Source organism: Polypterus senegalus, chromosome 11, assembly GCF_016835505.1.
Source record: "Polypterus senegalus isolate Bchr_013 chromosome 11, ASM1683550v1, whole genome shotgun sequence".
Lineage (NCBI taxonomy): Eukaryota > Metazoa > Chordata > Cladistia > Polypteriformes > Polypteridae > Polypterus > Polypterus senegalus.
The window spans coordinates 141,710,928-141,737,055 of NC_053164.1; the positions used below are offsets into that span (position 1 = coordinate 141,710,928).

At 39.9% G+C, this 26,128-nt stretch overlaps 1 protein-coding gene across 1 annotated transcript; it reads left to right on the top strand.

The window, feature by feature from the left end:
• The first annotated feature begins 21,851 nt into the window (after nt 1–21,851).
• LOC120538615 (nanos homolog 2-like) lies at nt 21,852–22,325 on the top strand. Its single transcript, XM_039768000.1, has one exon. The coding sequence runs from the start codon at nt 21,852–21,854 to the stop codon at nt 22,323–22,325; it is 474 nt and encodes a 157-aa protein (XP_039623934.1).
• The last annotated feature ends 3,803 nt before the right edge of the window (nt 22,326–26,128 follow it).

The window sequence follows — 26,128 nt, forward strand, 5'->3', positions numbered from 1 at the left end:
AGGGAGTATAGTTGGTGAAGGTGGATGAGTTTAAATACTTGGGATCAACAGAACAGAGTAATGGGGCTTGTGGAAGAGAAGTGAAAAAGAGAGTGCAGGCAGGGTGGAATGGGTGGAGAAGAGTGTCAGGAGTAATTTGTGACAGATGGGTATCAGCAAGAATGAAAGGGAATGTCTACAGGACGGTAGCAAGACCAGCTATGTTATATGGGTTGGAGATGGTGGCACTGACCAGAAAGCAGGAGACAGAGCTGAAGGTGGCAGAGTTTAAGATGGTAAGGTTTGCATTGGGTGTGACAAGAATGGATAGGATTAGAAATGAGTACATTAGAGGGTCAGCTCAGGTTGGACGGTTTAGAGACAAAGTCAGAGAGGTGAGATTGCATTGGTTTGGACATGTGCAGAGGAGAGATGCTGAGTATATTGGGAGAAGGATGCTAAGGATAGAGCTGTCAGGGAAAAGGAAAAGAGGAAGGCCTAAGCAAAGATTTGTATGTGGTGAGAGAGGACATGCAGGTGATGGGTGTAACAGAACAAGATGTAGAGGACAGAAAGATATGGAAGAAGATGATCCGCTGTGGCATTCCCTAACGCAGGCATGTCAAACTCACTACCATTGGTGGGCCGCTTTGACTGCCATCCGTACGTCAGCGGGTCGCACTGTAACAAATACTATTATACTATTATACAAAGTTATTGTAGCTTTCTTTCCAATACTGAAAACTTTAAAAAATGTAACACTTAAGGTTTAAAGAAAAGCAATTTATTTCCATACAATCTCCATACAACAGCATACAATTAGAGTTTTAGCCTCTTAGCTAGGCCCTTATATAGGAGTCTTGAGTCTGAGATCTATTTCTTTTGTCCCGACACTTGGCATCTCTTATTAGTAACCAGTTTGTCAATATCAGGCTTAAAATCTTGTGCAGCTGCAACTTTTGTGAGGGACGAAAGATGTTTGACAATAAGCGATGTGGGATTTTGGTAGCTTTGCTCACAAAAGTAATTGCTTCCGAACATACACAGTACTCTCGATGCCAACTTACAGATCTGCACATACGAGGGTGGCAGGTAAGCATATAAGCCTGGCAAACCAACTTCATTGTATTTTGCCTTCAGAATAGAATCTGACTGCAGTTCAATCAATTCCATTTGGATATTCTCAGGTGCATTCTCAACGTTATAAGAGTATGGTGACGTAAATAGAGCAAAGTCCTGTTCGTGTGAATTGAAATCACGAAAACACTCACTGAATTCATCGCTCAGTAATCCAAGTTGGAAAACAAATCCTCCAAAAATCAAATTTTACTTTACTAAGTTTACTTCAAAGTTTATATTTTAAAATAAACCGATATGAAAAAAGCCCCCTTACCTACTCTAATTAAACTAAAGTCTCAGCAGCCCAGCCAGTAGTGTAGCCTGCCAGGCTGCTGCAGCCTAGCACTTCAGTTGCGACGTCGCGGCTCATTAACTTTGGTCAAGGCTTGTGGGGGGAGGGGGGTATAGGGGCAGTGTCATGCCTAGGGTATCAAGGAGCTGACGCCGCAGCTGCAACTATACTAGCAGATGATGTTTCCGGTACCGTAATGCCATGGGAAAACACGCTTTTGTCAGAAGGTGGAAGTAAGAAAAGTCAATAAGTAATGCCGAAGATGCAGAATAATTCAATCACAAATGATAGTAATCATTTTGTACAATTTTAGTGCTAAATAGGATCTGTCATGTGGGCCGCACAGATTTATGTTGCGGGCCACGTGTTTGACATGCCTGATTTAAGGTGTTGTGAAGGAAATGGTCAACTTGTTTCTTAGAGCATTCTAAGTGGCTGCTACACTTCTGCCTAAGCAGTTGCCTAAAGAATTAGAAGGGGTTTGCTATGGAGGCAGCACAGTTCCTGGCTCTCTCTTGACCCTGTCTCCTGTGCCATTTATTCCATTGCACGCTCATAAGCTTTTTTCTCTGGATGTTCCGGAGTTCCACTAGTGGTTGTTTTCCTTCTTCCTTTGCTTTTTTATCCTGCCAAGTTAGGACCTTGAGTTCTTTTCAAAGCTGCTGGATGTTGGTTTCACTTTGATTCATGGTGTAAGGAATCTTGATGGCTTTCTTTTCTACTGGACCAAATCTGTCAGCAGCAAAGCTGACTATGATTGCTGACATGGTCTGAAGTTGACAGTAAGCATGACCCTTGGCTGTTGCTGCAAATGGAGGAACTACCTCCTCAAACTGACACCACTATTACTGCTGTGATTCTACCCTGCTTCAAGATGAAGTCTCTGGTTTACAGATGTTCTGCGGACTGTATGGTGAAGAGGCCAGGCTCCTCCGGCATCTTATAAGGAGCTAGTTCTGTGTACTGTGCTGTCCTCTCCTACACTGAGCATTTCATTTATAGTGAATTATAAGGCCTTCAGGGTTTTTGCAGACCTTTCTACAAATCCATGTTACACTCCATCCATGTCTGTGAACTGTTTGCAAGGTTTGGTTGCACTTACATATGTTCTAATGGGTTCTTATCCTCTTCACCCTTGGGCACATCTGCATGTCTTTTCTTAGCAATTTTAGGGTTAATCCATTCAAAAGATGCAGGTCAGCAGCTGTTTGCCCCAGCTGCCATTTTTCCAAGCAGTCAATTGCTAAACTCAGCTGTTAAAACAGTAGTGGCTGCAGGTGTGCCCGCTGCAAGAACACAATTTACACGCACTGCAATGTGGGAGAGAGCAGGGTGATGAGGTTAGAAATGGGGCAGTTGTGAATTAAGTTTATTGCATTCAATAAAGTTCGGACATTTTCTCCTTCTTCAAGAAAATGTTGCTTGCCGTGCTTTCTTCTCTCGTGAAGCACTACAGTGGTGACCCCGACACTCAGATGACACCAGAGTTAGGCTAGTCATGTCTACCAATAGAGTTTTAGGAATGACAAGCTGCAGTGTGTTTTGCACAAGTGAAGGCACAGTTCACGTTGTGGTTCATTATGACAAACCCAGCAACATACATGCCCTACGGGTATTCCTGGGCATGTCAATTTATACCACCACTTCATACCTCGGATAGGCCTCATTATGCAACCTTTATATGAGGCGCTATAGTGCTCTGCAAAGCTCCCTGTCAAGTGGTCCATAAAACTGAAAGAAGTATTCATGAATACCAAATGTGCTTTATCAGAGGTGGTTATGCTTCCGCAGTGCTGCTTGCTGCTCCACTTACTCTTAAAACTGATGCTTCAGACCATGAAATGGGGAAAGTGTTTGAGCAGTGGGCTCATGATGCTTTGAGCCACTGGCATTTTTCATCAGACAGTTATGACCCAATGAGCACATATATGGCACCTTCGACCATGAACTACTACTGTAAGTTTGTATCTAGTCATCCAGCATTTCTACTTTTGCTCAAAGGTTGATGACAACAAACCTCTAGCTCTCACAATGTCCAAAGTTACTGAGCACTAATCATCCCGGCTGTAACAACACCTAGCCTAGCTAGCCACATATCAGAGTTCACAATGGACATCCAACATGTCAAGTGTAAGAACAAGGTGGTTGGTAACTGTTTCTCCCAGCCCACACTTGCCACCAAACACAATGAAATTGACTACTCTTTGTTGGTGATTGACCAAGCTAAGGATCTGGAGGTACAGGCCCTTACATCGTTAGAAACCAACATGCATTTGTCAGAGGTGCAGTAGAATGGCAGCACTGCCATGCTCCTGTGTGACACCAGAATGGGTTACCCATGCCAAATCATCCCCAGCACCTGGAGACGGCACATCTTGATGCCGTGCACAGCCTCTCACGTCCAGGGCAGCAGGCATCCCACTGTTTAGTGGGAAGCAATGTAGCTATGCCACAAACAAGATGTTCGGGACTGGGCAGAAGCTTGTGCAGTGTGCCACAAGGCTAAAATATACTGCCATGTTAAAGTCCTACTGACCGTGTTCCTGGTGTCTGCCCACTATTTTGGTCATGTTCATGTGGACCTGGTAGTCCCCCATCCTTCATCTCACAGTTTTATCACACCAATTCACTATCATTAAAACTGGTACCGTGTGGCCAGAAGCTGTTCTTTTGACAACCACCATAGACGTAGCCAGAGCTTTTATCAGCACTTGGATTGCATGGTTTGGCAAGTCCTCTCACATCACCTCCGACTGAGACACACAGTTCAGTTTCCCATCTATGGGCTGCAATGGCACAGGACCTTGGAACTATAATGCACCATACCATACTACCTACCACCCACATGCTAACTGCCTTTGTGAGCGATTTCACTAGTCTCTAAAGTCAGCTCTCAAGGATCCCTTACCAATAACAGCTGGAATAACCATCTCCAATGGGTGCTATTTGTGCTATAAACAGGTCCAAAAGAAGATCCCAGAACATGGAGATAAAATGTTTGTACTTGGCATAGGTGGCAAACAGCAGATAATTTCGGTTGACCACTTCACATTGATCTGACTCAATCCACCCTGTGTCAGTGACCTGGCTCCTGCTGCCCTCAACACACCTGTGCCAACTGAATATGAATGTAAGTTCTCCAGGTCCAATTGTGTAACACATTGCAGTGTGGGAGACAGCAGGGTGAGAGGAGCAACAGTTGTGGATTAAGTGTATTGCATTGAATAAGGTTTAGTAGTTTTCTCCTGTTTCAAGAAAACATTGCCGTTCATGTTTTCTTCTCTCACAAAGCACTAAAATATTTCTGTCAACTTACAAAGCCTCAAATGATCAAGCTCTATCTTATCTCTCTTATCCCCTATACCATATACAGTACAGTATGTGCCTGCCCACCAACTCCAATCATTTGAAGTCGGCCTTCTACTTAATATTCCTAGGACCAGGAAGAGTACAAAAGATGATAGAGCATTCTGTGTCTCAGCTACAACCATGTGTAATGTTCTTCCTCAGAAGCTCTGAGAAGTCAAGTAACTACTAGTTTTTAAAAGCATACTTAAAACTTAACTGTTTGCTAAATCATTTGTATAATCTGTTTTGTTATCCTTTTCTAATAGATTTTTCTGTATTTTTAACAATTTTGACTATGATTTACACTGCATCATTGGGCTCTGAAAGGTGCATTATAAATAAATTATTATTATTATTATTATTGAGAGAAAAAAATGAAAGCTACAATAAAAATAAATTTCTTTCACAGGTTACATTATTTACAGAAGTGTATACTGTAAAATTAAGTAAACGACATAACTTTGTATTTTTCATATTTTCAGGACCTAATTTGGGCCCTGCCTCAACTCCTTCCCAAAGAAAACCCAGGTGGAAGTGAAAAAAGCACTTATACATAAAAAAAATATATATATATATATGTATGTTTATGAGTACTTATATTGTCTTATAATCACAGTTATCTTTATCTTCATTGAGAGACAATCTGACTGTGTCCAAATATAAAAATTAACTCTTCCCATAATGGAACAAATTAGGTAATGTGCACATGAAAGCTAAAGCATATCACCTTTGTTATTTACTTCATCCAAGAGTCAGCTCTGGTCCCAAGCCCAGCTGAGAAAGGAGGAGGGTTGGGTGAATGGCCAGTAACTTGTCCATGAATAAAAATAAAAACTACTGCTACAGAAATGCCAAGAAGCATAAATACAAACATTACAGTCCTGGGAGAGGATGGACCTCCTGCAGGAAGGTGCACGACACCAGGCGGTGAAAGACAGAGTCATCAGGAAACTGTCAGGCCGATGACCATCATTTCCACCAGGACCACCATCACTATCAGAGCAAGGAATGAATGAACAATGTACGAAACCGGCAAAACAGGGCAAGTAGCTGTAGAGATGAGAAGATTTAACCTCTCCATCCAGGGAATCAGTGAGTCAAGATGGACTGGTTCTGGCCAACAACAACATTTATTTATATAGCACATTTTCATGCAAAAAAAGGTAGCTCAAAGTGCTTTACAAAATGAAGAATAGAAAAATAGAAGACACAATAAAAAATAAAAATAAGTCAACATTAATTAACATAGAATAAGTAAGGTCCGATGGCCAGGGTGGACAGAAAAAACAAAAAAAAAACCCAGAGGTTGGAGAAAAAAAATAAAATCTGTAGGGATTCCAGACCAAGAGACCACCCAGTCCCCTCTGGCCAGAGAGTTGCTTCTGTTCTTAGGGCACAAGCAGGACAATACGCCGCACACTCAGGGTGTGGCCCTGATGCTGTCCAAGACAGCCCGAGGAGCACTCTTTAGGTGGGAGACACACAGCTCATGGATCATGATAGCCTCCTTCTACACAAAGAAGAGGAGGATTAATCTGGATGTGATCCACCTCAACAAATGAGAGTGGCAAGGAAGAGAAGGGTGATTTGTACAACAGACTGCGGCCTATCATCCAAGACCGACCTAAGCGAAACATTATCATCATTATGGGTAGTTTTAATGCCAATATTGGCAGCGACAACAATGGCTATGAGGAGATCATGGGGCAGTGAGGTTTAGGTGAGATGAATGACAACAGAGTGAGATTTGCTGACCTATCTGCCACAAGTAACCTACAGGAAAGTGCATGGCAGGCAACTCACAGATTCTCAAGAACCGCTGGCCAGACAAGATCAGCAATGAAGAACTTTGACATTGAACTAAACAGCAGTCCGTTGGAGATGACATCCTTCAAAGACACTAGAGGTGGATTGGACACACCAAGACAAGCCCTTGCCTGGAACCCACAAGGGAAGAGGAAGAGGGGTCAGACAAAAAACACCTGGCAGAGATGAGGAGCATTGGCCACACATGAGGACAGCTGGAGAAATTTGCCCAGGACCAAAATGGCTGGAGGCAGCTGATTGGCGGCCTATGCCCCAGATGTCACCACAGGATGAGATGAGATGATCATCCAAGAGTCAATTATTCCATTTTTGTTTATTACATAGATTTGTAATGATGAGTCATATTCAACCATAGCAGCGATAATAAATTGCATTGCAAGTGTTATTAGACTACATTAAATACATGCTTTTTAACAGCACTTAACAATAGAGTTAAAATGGTGCACAAATAGGGTTAAGCTCGCTCAATTCCTTTCATACACAGCAGATTGCAATTCAAGTGATGTGAAAATTGCATCGATTGAATCATGCTGGTCTGTAACTCTTGTTCAGTTTTCTTAAACATGATATTTTTGAAATTATATCCATTAGAGTTGTATCTAGTAATTAGCAATTGAAAAATATCTATTAATACAAGATGACTAGAATAAAATCAGTATCAATATTACTCTATGAAAGGAGAAAAGCAACGGCACTAAGTTCCCCATCTACCTAGTAATATTAGTTAAACGGTATTTCATTAAAATTATATCAGTAAGTTAGAACTTGGAAAGGAATTAATTTATTGCATACAAAAGGTGAAAATTACTTTAAAGATGAAGATACACAGAAGTAAAAACACTGTGGTGGGCTGGCACCCTGCCCAGGGTTTGTTTCCTGCCTTGCGCCCTGTGTTGGCTGGGATTGGCTCCAGCAGACCCCCCGTGACCCTGTAGTTAGGATATAGTGGGTTGGATAATGGATGGATGGATGGATGGATGGATGGATGGATGGATGGATGAAGTAAAAGCAGCTGTCATGGTTACGGATAAACTGTAACACGTGCTTTGTCTCTTGTGTTATACCACTTAGTAAATGGTATCAACCAAACTGTAATCAACAACAACTACAACGTTTATTTATATATGCACATTTTCATACAAACAATATAGGTCAAAGTGTTTACAAGACGTCAAAAAGATAGCTATATGAAATGAAAAACCAGAAAGATTAGGCAATAATATGAAACAATAAGTAACAAAGGAAAAAGGTGAAGTCAAATGGTTGGGAGGACAGAATGGCTGGTCTTGTGGGCAGATGAGACACACACCTTTAATACATAAACACAGGGGGCTGCATGGTGCCTTGATCAGAATAACCAGAAATGACAGCAAAGAATAGTAGAAATTTGTAAAGATTGCGGAACCCTGAAGAATATTATAATTCTCTACCCATATAGTCTATCAGGAGATACAACTAAAATATAGCTATGAAAAAGCCATATTAAAATAATAGGGTTTTAGCAGTCTTTTTATAATGATTCACAGTACAGTATTAGCCTGGAGAATTTCAATCAGTAAAGTATTTCAGATTTTGGGTGCTTAAAAGCAAAGACCGCCTCATCACTTGCTTTTAAGCTTGGCTCTTAGAATTATAAGCAGACTTCCATTCTAAGATTTAAGGTTATGACTTGGAGTGTAGGGGGATAGGCATGCCAAAACATAGGATGAAGCAAAATTATTTAAGGCTTTGTAAACCATTAGTAGTATTTTAAAGTAAATTCTGAATGACACAGGTAACTAATATAATAGCTTTAAAACTGGTGATAAGAGTTCAGATTTACCTTTTCTGGTTAAGATTCTTGGTACTGTATTCTGCACTAATTGCAACCGGTTGATGTCTTTCTTAGGTAATAATGTTAGGAGTGCATTACAGTAATCCAGTTGATTAAAAAGTAAAGTGTCAGTTTAAGACTCTGTAAAGTCTAAGAGTCTAACTTTTGCTATATTCCTAAAGTGAAAAAATGTAGTCCTTTTAATCTGGTTAATATGCTATTTGAAGTTTAGGCCAGTATCAATGATTACCCCTAAATATTTTGACCTCCGTCTTTACTTTTAAGCCTAAGGGATCAATTTTCTTTCTAATACCGTCACTACATCCATGTTTGCCAATTACTAACATTTCTGTTTTCTCCTTATTTAATTTGAGATAGTTATTGATCATCCAATTGGAAATACTGTGAAGACACTGGATCAGAGAGCCAAGAGCATCAGGATGTTCAGGCTCTATTGATTAATAAAGCCATGTGTCATCTGCATAGCTGTGGTAGCTCACCTTATGTTTTGAGATAACCTGACCTAACAGAGTCATATAGTTTGAAAAATGTAGCCAGCCCAGAATAGATCCTTGAGGTACACCACATACAATGTCATGGACCACCAAAGCACAATCATCATAACTAACAAAGAATCTTCTACCAGTTCAAGATAAGAATCAATTTAGGATGCTGCAGTGAGGCCTGCCTATTGTCTAAGGTGATTTATTAGAATACAGTGGTCTGTGGTGTCAAATGCTTCACTCAAGTCTAAGAGAATAAGAACAGATATAAGGCATCTGTCTGCATTAACCTGCAAATCATTTACTACTTTAGCCAGAGCAGTTTCTGTACTATGGTTTGCTCTAAAACCTGAGTGAACCTTGTCAAGAATAGAATGTTGAATCAAGTAATCACTTAGCTGCTGAATTAATGCCTTTTTTAGAATTTTATATAAGTACAAAAGGCAGGTTAGAAATTTGTCTAAAGTTATCAAAAACAGAGGAGTTGAGATTACTTTTCTTGAGCAGAGGTTTAAAAACTGCAGTCTCAAGACAGTCAGGAAAGACCCCGGTATCTACTGATGAGTTCACTATTTCAAGTACACCATCAACTAGCACATCGGTGTCTTCTTTGGAAAAACCTATTGTTGTTGGGACAAGGGTGAAGGTACTCCATTGTAGGTAATCCTTGCTATTAGTGCCCAGCCTGGTCTTCTGCCCGCATATCAAATGTAGTAACATTTCTAGGGACGTCTGCAGGGATCAGGGTCTGAAGAGTGGGTTTTTGCATAGTACATACCCATTTCTAACCCTAACCCTAACCCTTTGGGGTTTTGCACAAGTAGTACGAGTATCTCAACTATATCGTTTACCATTAATCAGGGGATATTTTGTATACAATGGGCAAGAAGATTAGGGGCTTGCTTCGATTCTTCCCACATGGCAAGGACTGAAAAATCAGTGTTTAGGCACCAGAGATCAGGGCTTCAACCACCTCCCAAGGCCACTCTCCATTTTTAAACTGGTCCTATGTTTATATCAGTTAAGGCAGCTGCACCTTTCCTGTGTTATTAATTAGTGCAAACACCACTGAATTGCAAGTTGATAATGTCGGCTCTTTACGATAATAATCTACAAATAATATTAGTTCAATCATTTCAATCTTATGTATGCTTACATAATTCCTTTCCCTTACCCATTTATTTCCAGAGAAGTAACTTTTTCTTTTGAGTACTCTTAATGGTTAACTTGACTGAAGTAGCAGGAGAAGGGCACTGCTGTGTGCTGTGTCCTGCTTGCACTCTGCCTCTGACCAGATTGCTTTGGGCAGCCGAGAGGTTGTTAGATGAGTAAAAGAGGAAAATTATCAGGGGCCAAACAGGCCACAAATCATATATTTTTGTGTGTAATCTATTGACTTATATGTAAATACTGTTGGTTTATGAATAATCACATAAACTAATTCCAAGTTGAAGTTGCACAAAATGTATCTGGATTGTGAGACGGACAAGTTGGTAAATTCGCTAATGGTTTTTATTGAGAGATTTGGACATTTCAAAATTTTGGATCTGTTCAAGGTATGTGAACGAAAAAGGAATCTGGTCCACGAGGGTCGAGTTGCTTCATGTGGACAGACAGGCAAGCACACACAGACTTCTGCAATAGGTGCAAACACATCTAAAAAAGCAGATATGCCTTACCTTTTCCAGTTTAGCAAAATACATTATATTTCTGATATGGTGGTAAAGCAATGGAGGTTTAAGTTAAACCAAATGTGTGGGGATAAGATGGAGTGCCAATGTAAGAAAGGCCAGAAAAGTTGTCCGTTCTTTTCATTATATGGAATGATTTCAAAAAAGAGTAATGAGAGGGTATGGTTCAATAGGAATATGAAAGACATTATGTGAGAGAGATTCAACTACTACCCTCCAAAATGGTGATAATTTAGCGCAACACCAAAACATATGTCCGAGCGAGCCTGGGGTGTTTCTGCATTTATCACACAAACGGTTAACATTTGGGATCAGTTATAGCTAGTTTAGTTTTAGCACCTTAAACTACTCCGTGTCATGTAGAAATCCAGACACTTTCTGGCAGTGGCGTAGCTAGGGGCGGGCGGAGGGGGTGGTCCGCCCCGGGCGGCACATTTTGGGGGCGCCTTTATTGGCCAAAAGGCTCAGTACAATTCGTGTGTAAGCAGCAGGGTTCGGAAAAATATCGATCATGAATAAAAAAAGTAAAATTCTCTGATTTTTACCCACAAAGGCTTCAAAAATAATTTTCAGACCTTCCTTCTGTGTGACGGCTTCAGATACAGCAGTTGAAATTTATGAGGCAATAACAAAAATAAACATAAACATTACACCGATAATAATTTCTAGGAAGATAAACAACTAATTTACAATTTATAATTTCATTTCATTATCAATCCGAATGCGTTCCTGCTCTGCACAGAAAACATCCTCACCTATCACTTTTACAATACACTGGTTCTGGTTTTCGCCGCGTAATTATATTAAACTAATAATTTGCACTCGGCTTATTAGTGCGTCTATACTATATTCTTGTCTAGTTGATGCTTATAAATAATTATATGTGAAACATTATTGCTGTTTCTCTATATATATGAATACATCTATACAAAATGTATCTTAATTTTTCTCTTTACATCATTTTAATTTTCTAATTAAATAGATTTAACATATTCAAATATGTTGGAGGGTGGCAAATTGAAGCCCCGCCCCGAGCGGCACGAACTCTAGCTACGCCACTGCTTTCTGGTATTTTTAAATTCAAACCCCTTTCCCATGCGCCTCTCGCTGTGTCTAGGGATGGGAATCGGAATAAGCTAAAAAATTACAAATTTTAGAAATACCACCGCTTTTGGTTAAAGCAACGCCCCACAGCCGTTAAATGAGGAATGGGGACGGTGGGCAAGGCATGAAATCGTGAAAAGTGACTTCGGATTAAGTGTCTGATTTGCATAATAGTAATTAAAAAATAATTATAAATGGTTTACAGGCGCGAAATGAGCCATCGATTTTCTTCTAGCTTTCGTTAGAAAAACGGGAAGCCGTCCGTACGGATATCTTTCGGAGCTTGAAATCGTAGCAGTCGAACGTGATTTTTCTGGCATATTCAGTTGAGAGCGTTTCATTCGTCTGCAACTCACGTGTCAGTGTCCGCCTCTGGCTCTCACGTGTCCGAGCACCTGCCGCTGGACAGGCGATACAATGTTGCAACTTCTGGCCAATTTAGCCAAGATGACTAAGTGGACGCAGCTTTGGTATGGAGGAAATAAGCAAAAGAAAAGAAAAAAAAAAGCAAAATAGGTGAAGTAAATATGCCTTACCTTTTTCAATTTAGCAAAATACATTATTTCTGATATAGTGGGAAAGCAATGCAGTTGTAAGTTAAACCGAATGTGTGAGGATAAGATAGAGTGCCAATGTAAGAAAGACCACAAAGGTTGTCTGTTCTTTACATGTTGACTTTATTATCGACATTTCCACATTATTCTCGCCGTTCACGTCGAGATTAAAGTCAACATTTCCACTTTATTCTCGACATTTATGTCGACATTTCCACTTTACTCTCGTAGTTTATTTTGTCAGTAGAATGTCGCAAACTAAACTTCATCTTAAAATGAAGGTTTAATTTACTAGATTTTCTCAAACCCCGTCATAAATTAATGTAGCACATTAAATGGTTTGTGTTGTGTTCCCTGACCCAATTGTTAATCTCTACGCGCTTCATAAATTGACTTCCTCTTGCACTGAGGAGGCGCAGACAGCGATCGCGGCACATTGACTTCATGATATTCCTACTCAATGAACGTTCAGAATACTAAGATAAATACCTGATATAATTTTCATGATGAAATGCATTAAAGCATGTATTAAACATGGGGGGCACGGTGGCGTGGCTGTAGTGCTGCTCCCATGCATTAAGGGTTTGCCATGTCTACGTTCAGTGTAGAGAACGTTATGGCAGGTGTGATGAGACTCCAAAAAAACTGGATATATGAATGGGTATCGCACAGGTTTAACTGAATTATTGTGTAAATGTTGGGTTCCTGATGTGGTGGTCAGACACATGAACACACAATTCAATGGATATTCTTCTGATAGCGGGCTTTCTTTATTGCATGCAAGTTGTCTCTATCTGAGTACCAAACCCCCAGTTCCTATCCTTCCTTTTTCTTTCTCCATATAACCAATCACCACATGATAAATGTCTTTGTGAGATTAAAACTAGTTATAAACTTAGACCTCACAGTTTTCAGAACTTTAAAAAAAATCTTCGCTGTACATGTTTAATTATTCCATCCATTCAGGGTTGTGCCCATCCCAGCAAGCATCGTGTGCGAGGCAGGAGCAAATCCTACATGACTTTGAAAGGAAATTGAAGCACGCCGAGTAAACCCACCAGAAAAACATGCAAACTCAAGGCAGGGAACATCCAAATCCCCCTTGCTGCGATGCAGCAGTCCAACTACCACGCCACAGTGCCCCCACATGCTTTAATACATTTCATCATGAAAATATCAAGTATTTATCTTAGCATTCTAAATTTTCAGAAGGCAGAAATATCATGAAGTGAATATATTCTGTGCGGCGATCGCTGCCTTCGCCTCCTTTTAGTGCAAGAGGAAATCAGTTTAAGAAGCGCGTACCGATTAACATGGGTCAGGGAACACTTAACACAAAGCATTTAATGTGCTACATAATTTATGACGGGGTTTGAGAAAATCTAGTAATAAACATTCATTTTAAGATGAAGTTTAGTTTGCAACATTCTACTGACAAGATAAACTACGAGAATAAAGTGGAAATGTCGAGAATAAAGTCAACATGTCGACTTCAATCACGACATTTACTATTTTTTTTTCTTCACTGTGTCTGTATTTTTTTTTTCACCGTGGCCCTAATACGCTTCCGTACATATTACTCTACAGAGGAACATTGTTATTTACCTTTTTGTCGAGTTTCCAGTAAGTTCAACAAGGTTCTTAGTTTTCATTCATTTCCCTCCGATGCAGACCGGATAGAGAGCTTTACGGTCAGTCCCCATACCCGACTTTGTTACTGGCATTTTCAAAATGAGGATTTTCACGAGCCAGGACGGTGACTGAAGATGGGACCTGTTCCTGTGTTGTTTGATTGGAAACGTTTGCTGTTTTGCATTGTGAAAAATGATTACTAATGTGCTGTCAGTTTCTTACCTGCAGTGATGATAAGCAGTGCTGTCTATTATACTGTTATGGGCTGTGAAAAACAGTAGTGTGCCGTCTGTTGCTGTTATGGGCTTTGTGATTCATCTTTGAATGATGGTAATGTTAAAACGCTGCCTGTAATACTGAAGTTTGTGATTGCAGTGATAATACATTACAGTTATTACATCACACTTTTCAACCGTTAAAAAACAACTATTATCCTTATTCTCAAATGCATAATGGTTTCAGGGAGGAACAGGATGTTTTTGGATTGCGACTCTTGCAAAAATTTGTTTTTGTCAATGTGGCTCCTGAGTAGGGCAAGGTTGAGTACCACTGGTTTAAACGTTAGAGATGGGTATTGAAAACCTAGTTGTATTAGAAAATGTTAACATGACATACAACATTTTACGGTTTTCAAATACAAATTTGTCTAGGTGATGGTGGTACAATTGTTGCCGCTCACTCGCTTCCAAAAGATGTTGTGCTGCTCCCAAAAAAAGAAATGGAGCATTTAAACTCGGCTAGATCTTTGCTTTTTTCTTCATTTTCGTGTATGCTTTTTCATGGAGATAGAACCAATTTCAGCAGTAGCGAGTACAAGTTATGAACCCCTCCTGAATTAATTCCCCTTGGGATTAATAAAGTATCTATCTATCTACAACAACAACAACATTTATTTATATAGCACATTTTCATACAAAAAGTAGCTCAAAGTGCTTTACATAATGAAGAACAGAAAAATAAAAGACACAATAAGAAAATAAAATAAGTCAACATTAATTAACATAGAATAAGAGTAAGGTCCAATGGCCAGGGGGGAAAGACAAAACAAACAAAAACTCCAGACTGCTGGAGAAAAAAAATAAAATCTGTAGGGATTCCAGACCATGAGACTGTCCAGTCCCCTCTGGGCATTCTACCTAACATAAATGAAACAGTCCTCTTTGGATTTAGGGTTCTCACGGAAGGACTTGAAAATTATGGTCACGTAGACTTCTGACTTTTAATCCATCCATCATTGTTAGAGCATCATGATGCTTTGAGTAGGTGGAGGTGGCGCAGGCCACCACCACAAAGAAACCAGAAAAAGAAACAGAAGAGAGAGTAGGGGTCAGTACGGATTTTAGAGCCACCATGAATAGTTATTATGATGAATTGAACATACAGAGTAAATGGCCTGTATTTGATGGCCTGTATTTGATATAGTGCCTAACTAGAGTTCAAGAACCCCCCTAGGCGCTTTACAACACAACAGTCATTGACCCATTCACACACACATTCATACGCTGGTGATGATAAGCTACTATGTAGCCACAGCTTCCCTGGGGCACACTGACAGAAGTGAGGCTGCCGAACACTGGCACCACCAATCCTTCCGACCACCACCAGCAGGCAAGGTAGGTTAAGTGTCTTGCCCAAGGACACAACAGCTGCATTCTCATGCCGGGAGCCAGGATCGAACCTGCGACCCTCCGATTGCTGGACCACCCACTCTACCGACTGAGCTACTGCTGCCCCAGGCATCCCCAGAGTATCAGGATTAAGTTAAATTGAAGTTATAAAAAGGCCATGTTAAAGTAATATGTTTTCAGCAGTGTTTTAAAGTGCTCTACTGTATTAGCCTGGCGAATTCCTGTTGGCAGGCTATTCCAGATTTTAGGTGCATAGCAACAGAAGGCCGCATCACCACTTCTTTTAAGCTTTGTTCTTGGAATTCTAAGGAGACACTCATTTGAGGATCTAAGGTTACGATTTGGAATATAAGGTGTCAGACATTCCGATATATAAGATGGGGCGAGATTATTTAAGGCTTTATAAACCATAAACAGAATTTTAAAGTCAATCCTGAATGACACAGGTAACCAGTGTAGTGACATCAAAACTGGAGAAATGTGTTCGGATTTTCTTTTCCTAGTTAGGATTCTAGCAGCTGCATTCTGCACTAGTTGCAAACAATTTATGTCTTTTTTGGGTAGTCCTGAGAGGACTGCGTTACAGTTATCTAGTCGACTGAAAACAAGCGCGTGAACTAATTTCTCAGCATCTTTCAGTGATATAAGAGGTCTAACTTTAGCTATGTTTCTTAGGTGAAAAAATGCTGTCCTAGTGATCTGATTATCTATCTATCTATCTATCTATCTATCTATCTATCTATCTATCTATCTATCTATCTATCTATCTATCTATCTGAATCAGTCACTAAATCAGCATGTCGGACTCACTTATTACCCGCATAAATTAGAGTCCCCAATGAATTCTGATGCACAGGTTAAATTGATATGTAGGGTACTGCACTAGAAGAACCTGCCAGCTCCACATAGGGACTGGTCTGTGATTGCATCTGGAGTTGTGAGGCAGCATCGCTAATCCCTGCGCCCTGCATGTGTAAAATATATTCAGCGATGGACTGATGCTGTACTAGCTGTTGTTCAAGTGTGTTGTGCAGAAAAACTGTTTAGTTTTTCAAATGTTACACAGTGTGATGGCTAGTCTGCTAGTGTGGGATGTGTGTTTTAACAGAACATTATTGAATTTAAATCCAGGATCACAGGCCTTATCAGCACTAAGTGCAAGCAAGAACAAACACTTGCACATGATGGTAGTTCATTGCAGGGCCCAATTGTACACACACACACATGCGGCCAGATTGGAATTGACAGTTAATGTTGTCTATGGAAATTTGGGAGGAAAAATTAAGTACTTTGAAGTAAACTCCCACCTGGAATATATAGCATGAAAACCAATAAATAGTCCTCTACACTAATAAAATCACAGCATATCAGTTGCAGAGTGACTTTTAAAGAGTTCCATGCATTGGACTTATATGTCCTAAAAATGTTTAATATCCTAAGTGTTTTTACTTTCTCATATACAAAATATAGGGAAAGTATTGTAATCGTCCAAAGATTCAATGTCGAGATTTTGATAATCTCAATGTTTTAGACCTCCCTGACATTCTCGTATACAAAGTATTGGGAAAGTATTGGATTCCTCCAAAAATTCCATTTTGTGGTAAAAAACATAGATTTCTATTAACTTTTGGGGATATTTCCATTAACCAGAAGTGGTGGTGCAGTGGTAGCGCTGCTGCCTTGCAGCCTTGAGTCTGTTGGGATACATCTCTATCAGCTTTGCACATTTAGATTGAGCAATATTTGCCCACTCTTCTATACAGAACTGTTCGGTCAAATTGGATGGTGAGCATTGGTGGAAATCTATCTTCAAATCTTTCCACAGATTTTCAATGGGATTTTGGTCCTAGTAGTACCAAACACTTGCCACGTCTTTATTATGGACTTTACTGTGGGATTGATAAAGCCTTTGAGATTTTTTTGTATCCATCTCCTACCTTATGTCTGTCCACAACTCTATCCCTTAGATCTTTTGAAAGTGGCTTGCCACCCATAGTCAGTAGCTTGCTGTCTGTTGCACTACCAAGCAAGGGAATATTCCAGGAACACCTGTTTTAATACTTCACTAATCACACTGATTACAAGTGATCATGGTGCTTACTTACACCCGATTGGGTGGAATCGGAAATATTTCAAAGAGGGTGACTGTTTTCTATACCCACTGTAGGTAACAGAGAATTTCTATAAATATCCATTATTGTAATGCTATGGTCGAGGTATGTGCTAATGGTCAACTGTTCTTACATACGTGGTTTGCTAGTGTCTAAGAGTATAAGAAATGACAAACTGCAAAATAAATAAATAAAAATTGTTTTTATGTAGGCAGCATGGTTGCGCAGTGGGTAGCGCTGCTGCCTCTCAATTAGCAGACCCGAGTTTGCTTCCTGGGTCTTCCCTGCGTGGAGTTTGCATGTTCTCCCCGTGTCTGCATGGGTTTCCTTCCACAGTCCAAAGACATGCAGGTTAGGTGCATTGGCGATCCTAAATTGTCCCTGGTGTGTGTGTGTGCTCTGCGGTGGGCTGGTGCCCTGCCTGGGGTTTGTTCCTGCCCTGTGCTGGCTGGGATTGGCTCCAGCAGACCCCCGTGACCCTATGTTAGAATATAGTGGGTTGGACAATGCCTGACTAATTTTACTCTGCATACATTTTGGGCACAATTGGAAATCTTAAGTTAATCTATGCATGAATAAAAAGTGTAATTTTCTCTCCTGTCTGTTCTAGTAAATTATCTAATTGATTGGAATTATAGAGACAAAAACAAAGAGGGACATATTAAATTACACTAACAGTCAACTCTAAAAGTGACCAGGCTGGTAAAAGTAAACATACAAGGCCTATTAATGGGATAAATGTACATAAAAATACTGTAAGTCTGAAAGGGAAAACAGGGTCACCCTAGGATCTTACTATCAAAAAACAGGCAGGTATAGTAGAAAGGTGTGCTCTTAAGCTTAAATGACCCCCTTACCAGGAAAACCAAATGTTAAAACCCAGGCGGCAAAGAAAATGCACAGATTTCCATGAGGTTTCAATATGTCTGGTCAACATATCAATACAGGAAAAACCAGTGTAAAAATGAGGAGAATGTCGGGGTTCCCACCATATCCAGTCTAGTGTTCAGAAAAGCCAGGGCAGCATCTGGTCAGCCCTACTGCTGTTCCACATTATACACAATGTATGGTACACCAAGAATATTAATTATAAATGTCATGGAATGGATAAGTGGCAGCTGTTGCATCTTAGGGTAAAGGATGAGAAAACAGGGTCTAATGTTAAAGTACTTGAAAGCTGATTTTGAACAATTAAAGCATTCCCTGACTGGAGGTTTCACCTATTGTAGAGTCAGTGATGGCAGTATCTTAAAAATGATGGGAAGTCAGAGCAGTGGTGCCAGTTAAGAGGTGTTTTGGTCATAACTTTTAGTGTAGTACAATTTCCTAGAAGAAGCCTTTAAATTTGCTTGGAGTTTGCCTCTTACTACTATAAACGATGATAAAGAGAAGCACTAATAAGGATTTTTGGAGGATTCCAAGTCTTTTGTTTGTTATAGCAAGGAACCTGAAGCCTTTCATAAGTTTCAGCTTATTCTCCAGGTGTCACTTGGACAGTTTAAATTATACTTTTAAGCTGTTCAGTTGACATGACCCTTTTTCTGTTTTCTGTGTATTGTGCATATGTGTGTTCAGTTTGTGTAATATGCTGTATCAAGCAAGAAGGAGACATAATAAACTCGATAAAGACTTGCTGTGTTTCATCAGTTACCCAAAATATTGCCAGATGTTTTGTTAAATACTTTCTGCATAAAAAGATAACATTCCAGTAGCACACACATACTTGGCTCACATGTTCAACATGGAAAACAAAAAACCACACAGTAATAATCGGCTCTAGCGATTTACATGGTAATAAACCTATTTGTCCAATTCCAATCCCCAACTGATTTGTACATGTCTGAAGACAACAATGGCAAGAGGCATCCAGGGCCAGAAAAATGGAAAAGCGGACTGAAATGGATTCTTCTTTGCCATCACATCTAAGGGCACATTTTAAATTATAGTTCTGAGTGCACAAAGGGAACAGAATACATGGAAACTTAAAAGTCTGAATGAAGATGTCACAACTACACCAACGAGATGGAGTCCATTTTGTAAAATGACACTTTTGATTTATCATGACATTACTCTCTTTTCATAGATAGAACTTCTCCAGAGTACATTACAGTTGAAATGATCTTCAAACAGTGAGCTGCATGTGCAATCCTCCATACAGGAGTGGTAAATAACAACCCACAACCCCTTAGATGATAAGAGAGCTGCTGTTGTGAATAACAGGCTTGTAAATGAGAGTAAGAGGTAGTCAGTTGTATCACAGGTACAGTGCATCCGGAAAGTATTCACAGCGCATCACTTTTTCCACATTTTATTATGTTACAGCCTTATTCCAAAATGGATTAAACTCATTTTTTTTCTCAGAATTCTACACACAATACGCCATAATGACAACGTGAAAAAAGTTTACTTGAGATTTTAGCAAATTTATTACAAATAAAAAAATTGAGAAAGCACATGTACATAAGTATTCACAGCCTTTGTCATGAAGCTCAAAATTGAGCTCAGGTGCATCCTGTTTCCCCTGATCATCCTTGAGATGTTTCTGCAGCTAAATTGGAGACCACCTATGGTAAATTCAGTTGATTGGACATGATTTGTTAAGGCACACACCTGTCTATATAAGGTCCCACAGTTGACAGTTCATGTCAGAGCACAAACCAAGCATGAAGTCAAAGGAATTGTCTGTAGACCTCCGAGACAGGATTGTCTCGAGACACAAATCTGGGGAAGGTTACAGAAAAAGTTCTGCTGCTTTGAAGGTCCCAATGAGCACAGTGGCCTCCATCATCCGTAAGTGGAAGAAGTTCGAAACCACCAGGACTCTTCCTAGAGCTGGCCGGCCATCTAAACTGAGCGATTGGGGGAGAAGGGCCTTAGTCAGGGAGGTGACCAAGAACCCGATGGTCACTCTGTCAGAGCTCCAGAGGTCCTCTGTGAAGAGAGGTGAACCTTCCAGAAAGACAACCATCTCTGCAGAAATCCACCAATCAGGCCTGTATGGTAGAGTGTCCAGACGGAAGCCACTCCTTAATAAAAGGCACATGGAAGTTCACCTGGAGTTTTCCAAAAGGCACCTGAAGGTCTCTCAGACCATGAGAAACAAAATTCTCTGGTCTGATGAGACAAAGATTGAACTCTTTGGTGTGAATGCCAGGTATCACGTTTAGAGGAAACCAGGCACCACTCATCACCAGGCCAATATCATCCCTACAGTGAACCATAGTGGTGGCAGCATCATGCTGTGGGGATGTTTTTCAGCGGCAGGAACTGGGAGACTAGTCAGGATAAAGGGAAAGATGACTGCAGCAATGTACAGAGATATCTTGGATGAAAACCTGCTCCAGAGCGCTCTTGACCTCAGACTGGGGTGACGGTTCATCTTTCAGCAGGACAACGACCCTAAGCACACAGCCAAGATATCAAAGGAGTGGCTTCAGGACAACTCTGTGAATGTCCTTGAGTGGCCCAGCTAGAGCCCAGACTTGAATCCGATTGAACATCTCTGGAGAGATCTTAAAATGGCTGTGCACCAACGCTTCCCATCCAACCTGATGGAGCTTGAGAGGTGCTGCAAAGAGGAATGGGCGAAACTGGCCAAGGATAGGTGTGCCAAGCGTGTGGCATCATATTCAAAAAGACTTGAGGCTGTAATTGCTGCCAAAGGTGTATCGACAAACTATTGAGCAAAGGCTGTGAATACTGTACATGTACATGTGATTTCTCAGTTTTTTATTTTTAATAAATTTGCAAAAACCTCAAGTAAACTTTTTTCACATTGTCATTGTGGGATGTTGTGTGTAGAATTCTGAGGAAAAAAATTAATTTAATCCATTTTGGAATAAGGCTGTAACATAACAAAATGTGGAAAAAGTTATGCGCTGTGAATACTTTCTGGATGCACTGTATGTATACCCAACGGGACATGGCTCAAGACGAAACAATCAGCCAAACTAAATATTAGTACCTCACTTTGGTCATTGAATGCTTTTCTATTTTTTTTTTTTTTTTTTTACTTTTTAAAATTGGTTTATAAACAAGCTGAGTTGTGCCCCTTTACATCTAATGAAATGTGCACAGGCTAAAGGGTCAAGTGCACCACCCCCTCTGCTCAGGCACATGTACCAGACAACTCAGTGTATCTTTTTTGCAGGAAACAAAGTTACTTTTGAAAAGCCTAATCTCCACCCTGCACCTGTCGGTCACCTTACTATTTAAAGAAAGCATGAGTGAGGGGTTTGTATCAAGACACCATGAACAGAAGCTGCCAAGACAACTTTAGTGGTGAACCGTCACACTATAATATGGACTTTAATATGTGGCATGACTACTTCAAGCTAAGCAACCTCCTCCAGCCCCAACAGCCACACAATCCAGACACTTCAGCAAGCAGCACAGGTAGCCTGAATCTTTCAACTTTAGACCACAGAAGTTCAAGCACCATCAACGATGCTAATACAGCGACTGATGCTGTCGGTGGCACCACCAGCACGTCACAGCTTGAACAGACAGAGTGCCGATTCTGCAAGCAAAACGGAGAGACGATGGAAATCTACATGTCCCATAGGCTAAAGGGAGACGATGGTGTGGTGCTGTGCCCAATCCTCCGGAGATATGTGTGCCCTTTCTGCAAAGCCACAGGAGATCGGGCCCACACACGCAACTACTGTCCTTACAAAAAATGGAAGAGTCCGAAGTCTTCTGGCAAAAATAAGTGTGCATTTTGATCACCTCTGAGCGACTAAAGACTGATTCAGTCATTTCTTGCTAAAATGGTTGCAATGTTTCAGCTTCTGTCTTTGAATAAATGCAGTTTGTTTTATAAAAATGTCTGTAAATTTAACGGTAAAAAATACTGTAAATCGTGAAAAAAAATATTTTTTCTGAAAAAAATAAAAGTCACCTTATGTTCTACTGAAAATTACCTGTATATCTTAAACATACATTTCATTACTTTTTACAGCCAAGTTCAGTAAAATACATATTTTTCTACCTTCAAGATATGCTACATACCGTATACTGATACTTATCGGTTATTTACATTCAGTTGTGAATGATTCGTCACTCCATGGTATATGTATATGGTGGGCACAGATTAGAAGTCCAATGTTCTCGTGTGTTTCTTTTTTCAAAATCATTCGGCAAGTGAGCTTTGCATGGTTATTTCTGATACTAATAGTTATTTCAGTGTGTAGAAAACGAGGGTATTTATTAAGGTAAATATCAGTATGTGTTTTCTTCTTTTAAGTGCTTTGTATTTTGTTTAATTCACTTGTGTTCAGTTCGGTCCTTATTAATAAAATGAGTTGTTAGTTTGCGCTAAAGTGATTTCAGTTTAAATAAATTACTATTTGTCAATTTAGCATAGTTATTTAAAGTACTTAAATTTAATTACAATATTTTTGTTTGCCGAGGAACCAAAACAAATTCTCGGCGCTTTTTAAGAATCTCGGGCGGAGTGAATCCGCCATTTTAAGTATGCTGTTTAATAAGAGGGCGGCACGGTGGCGCAGTGGTAGCGCTGCTGCCTCGCAGTTAGGAGACCCGGGTTCGCTTCCCGGGTCCTCCCTGCGTGGAGTTTGCATATTCTCCCTGTGTCTGTGTGGGTTTCCTCCGGGCGCTCCGGTTTCCTCCCACAGTCCAAAGACATACATAGTGTAGTATGTGTGTGTCCTGCGGTGGGTTGGCACCCTGCCCTGTGTTGGCTGGGATTGGCTCCAGCAGACACGGGTTATATATATATATATATATATATATTTATATTCATGGTCAGGGCAGTCTTTGTGGTGTTTTTGTTGACTTTGGGAATTAATATAAAAAGACATTTAGTAATACGTGAAAGGGTACATATTACCCTGCAGATTACACTGAAACGAACCACGCCGCATGTTTACATATTTAGCAACAGATTGCAAGCAACACTGCTTTTATCGACAGCACAGTTATCCCATATGTAATCCAGGTTTTAAAAAGTTCATTACAACGCTAAAAGGTGGTATTTCTTCATGTGAAAAAGATTTTCAAAATTTACAAGATCTCCTTTGTCATTTAAAAGTCACAAAGTCCCCTGCCCAATGAAGGGCTGTAATAAAGTGTTTACTGTTAAATCATCATTTACAGCTCATATTTCCGGAAAGCATCGACACTGGTCAGTAAATGATGTGTCTGATGCATATTCAGGCGGTAACTCGTCCACAATTGTGTCAGACGGTGGCGCTTCTACATCCTGCACATTCCCTACCGAATCATTCACTGAAAATGATATAGAAATATCTCATCATTTCAGTGACTTGTATCTTAAAAATGTCTGTTTTACAAAAAAACTACAGGGCCAGTTTCTTTTACCATCATCCACTATTCAGAATATAACAGAAGAGATGCAGAATATACATGAATTGGGACAGGCATATATGAGAAACAAACTGAGTTATTTGCTAAAAAATGAGCTGTCATTGTCACATGCAGATATCCTCAAAATGTGTAACACAGTAACAACAACATTTATTTATATAGCACATTTTCATACAAAAAAGTGCTTTACAAAATGAACAATAGAAAAATAGAAGACACAATAAAAAATAAAAATAAGTCAACATTAATTAACATAGAATAAGTAAGGTCCGATGGCCAGGGTGTACAAAAAAAAAAACTCCAGAGGCTGGAGAAAAAAAATAAAATCTGTAGGGGTTCCAGACCACGAGACCGCCCAGTCCCCACTGGGCAATCTACCTAACATAAATCAGTCCTCTTTGTATTTAGGGTTCTCATGGAAGGACTTGATGATGATGGTCACGTAGACTTCTGGCTTTCAGTCCATCAATGTTGGAGCATCATGATGCTTTGAGTAGGTGGTGGTGGCGCAGGCTGCCACCACAAAGAAACCGGAAAAAGAAACAGAAGAGAGAGTTGGGGTCAGTACGGATTTTGGAGCCACTATGAATAGTTATTATGATGATTTGAACATACAGAGTATCAGGATTAAGTTAAAGTGAAGTTATGAAAAGGCCATGTTAAAGTAATGTGTTTTCAGCAGTGTTTTAAAGTGCTCTACTGTATTAGCCTGGCGAATTCCTGTTGGCAGGCTATTCCAGATTTTAGGTGCATAACAGCAGAAGGCCGCCTCACCACTTCTTTTAAGTTTTGTTATTGGAATTCTAAGGAGGCATTCATTTGAGGATCTAAGGTTACGATTTGGAATATAAGGTGTCAGACATTCCGATATATAAGATGGAGCGAGATTATTTAAGGCTTTATAAACCATAAGCAGTAACAGAGAGTGATCTGTTCAGAGCATGCCATTCAGGTCCAATGAGGACCAGTTATTAAAGGGTTCAGACATTTAAAAGTCTCTTTAATTAAGTAGAACCTCAAAGCATACATCTAGGCAGAGATGAAAACAGACAAGATAGATTTGTGTTTTATATACCAATCAATCAGACTGATGACAAATTCAGAAGTGTGGCAGGAATATATGTCATGTGGGCATGCCAGAGAGGTACATGATGTGTTCTGTGACATAAGTGATGGTCAAATATATAAATCTAACATTTTATTTCAGCAATTTCCATCATGTCTTAAGGTTATTTTATACCAAGATGCATTTGAAGTTGTTAATCCTTTGGGGTCTGCAAAAAGAAAACACAAGGTGTTAGCTGTCTACTTTTCCCTTGCTAATGCGGTCAAATGCATCTCAGATGCAACTTGTTCTCCTTTGTAAGGAGAAGGACTTTAAGCAGTTTGGCCAAGACAAAGTTTTCACAAAACTTGTCTTGATTGACTTGAAAGATTTAGAGGATAATGGACTACTCTTTCTGAAGACATGTATAAAAGGGACACTCTACTGCATCTCCGATGATAATTTAGGTTCACACTGCATTGGGGGATTCACAGAAAATTTTACTCGCTCAAAATACTTTTGTAGATACTGTCTAATAACTCGAGCAGAATTTGATAAAGATGGTTCGGTTTCTTATGGTCCACAAAGAACCAGTGCAAGATACAATTTTGCCATTAATTTTTTGAAGTCTAAAGAAATATCAGTGGAAGTGGAAGGAATTCTTTAAAATATTTTCATGTTTGTCAGCCAGGTTTGCCTCCATGTCTTGGCCATGATATTTTTGAAGGTGTCCTTTCTTATGATGTCACTGTTTTATCTTAAGTAATTCATCAAAACAAAGAATTGGTTTACTTATACAGTTTTGAATAGACGCATCAAACAGTTCAAGTATAATGCTTCTGATGCTGTCACAAAGCCATGTGAGGTTAATCCTCAAGGAGTTAAGCTTGGGGGTCAAGCTGTACAGAATTGGACTTTCTAGAGACTTTTGCCCCTGTTAATTGGTGACAGAGTATCTGATCCAGATGATGATGTGTGGAAACTGCTGCTTTAGCTAAGAAAGATATTGTAGAATTAATTTGCTCTCATAATATATCTGTTTCACAGGTTGCCTATTTGGGTGTTCTTATTGAAGAATATTTATATAGCAGAAAAGAACTGTTTCCACACAATAAGCTAAAACCCAAACATCAT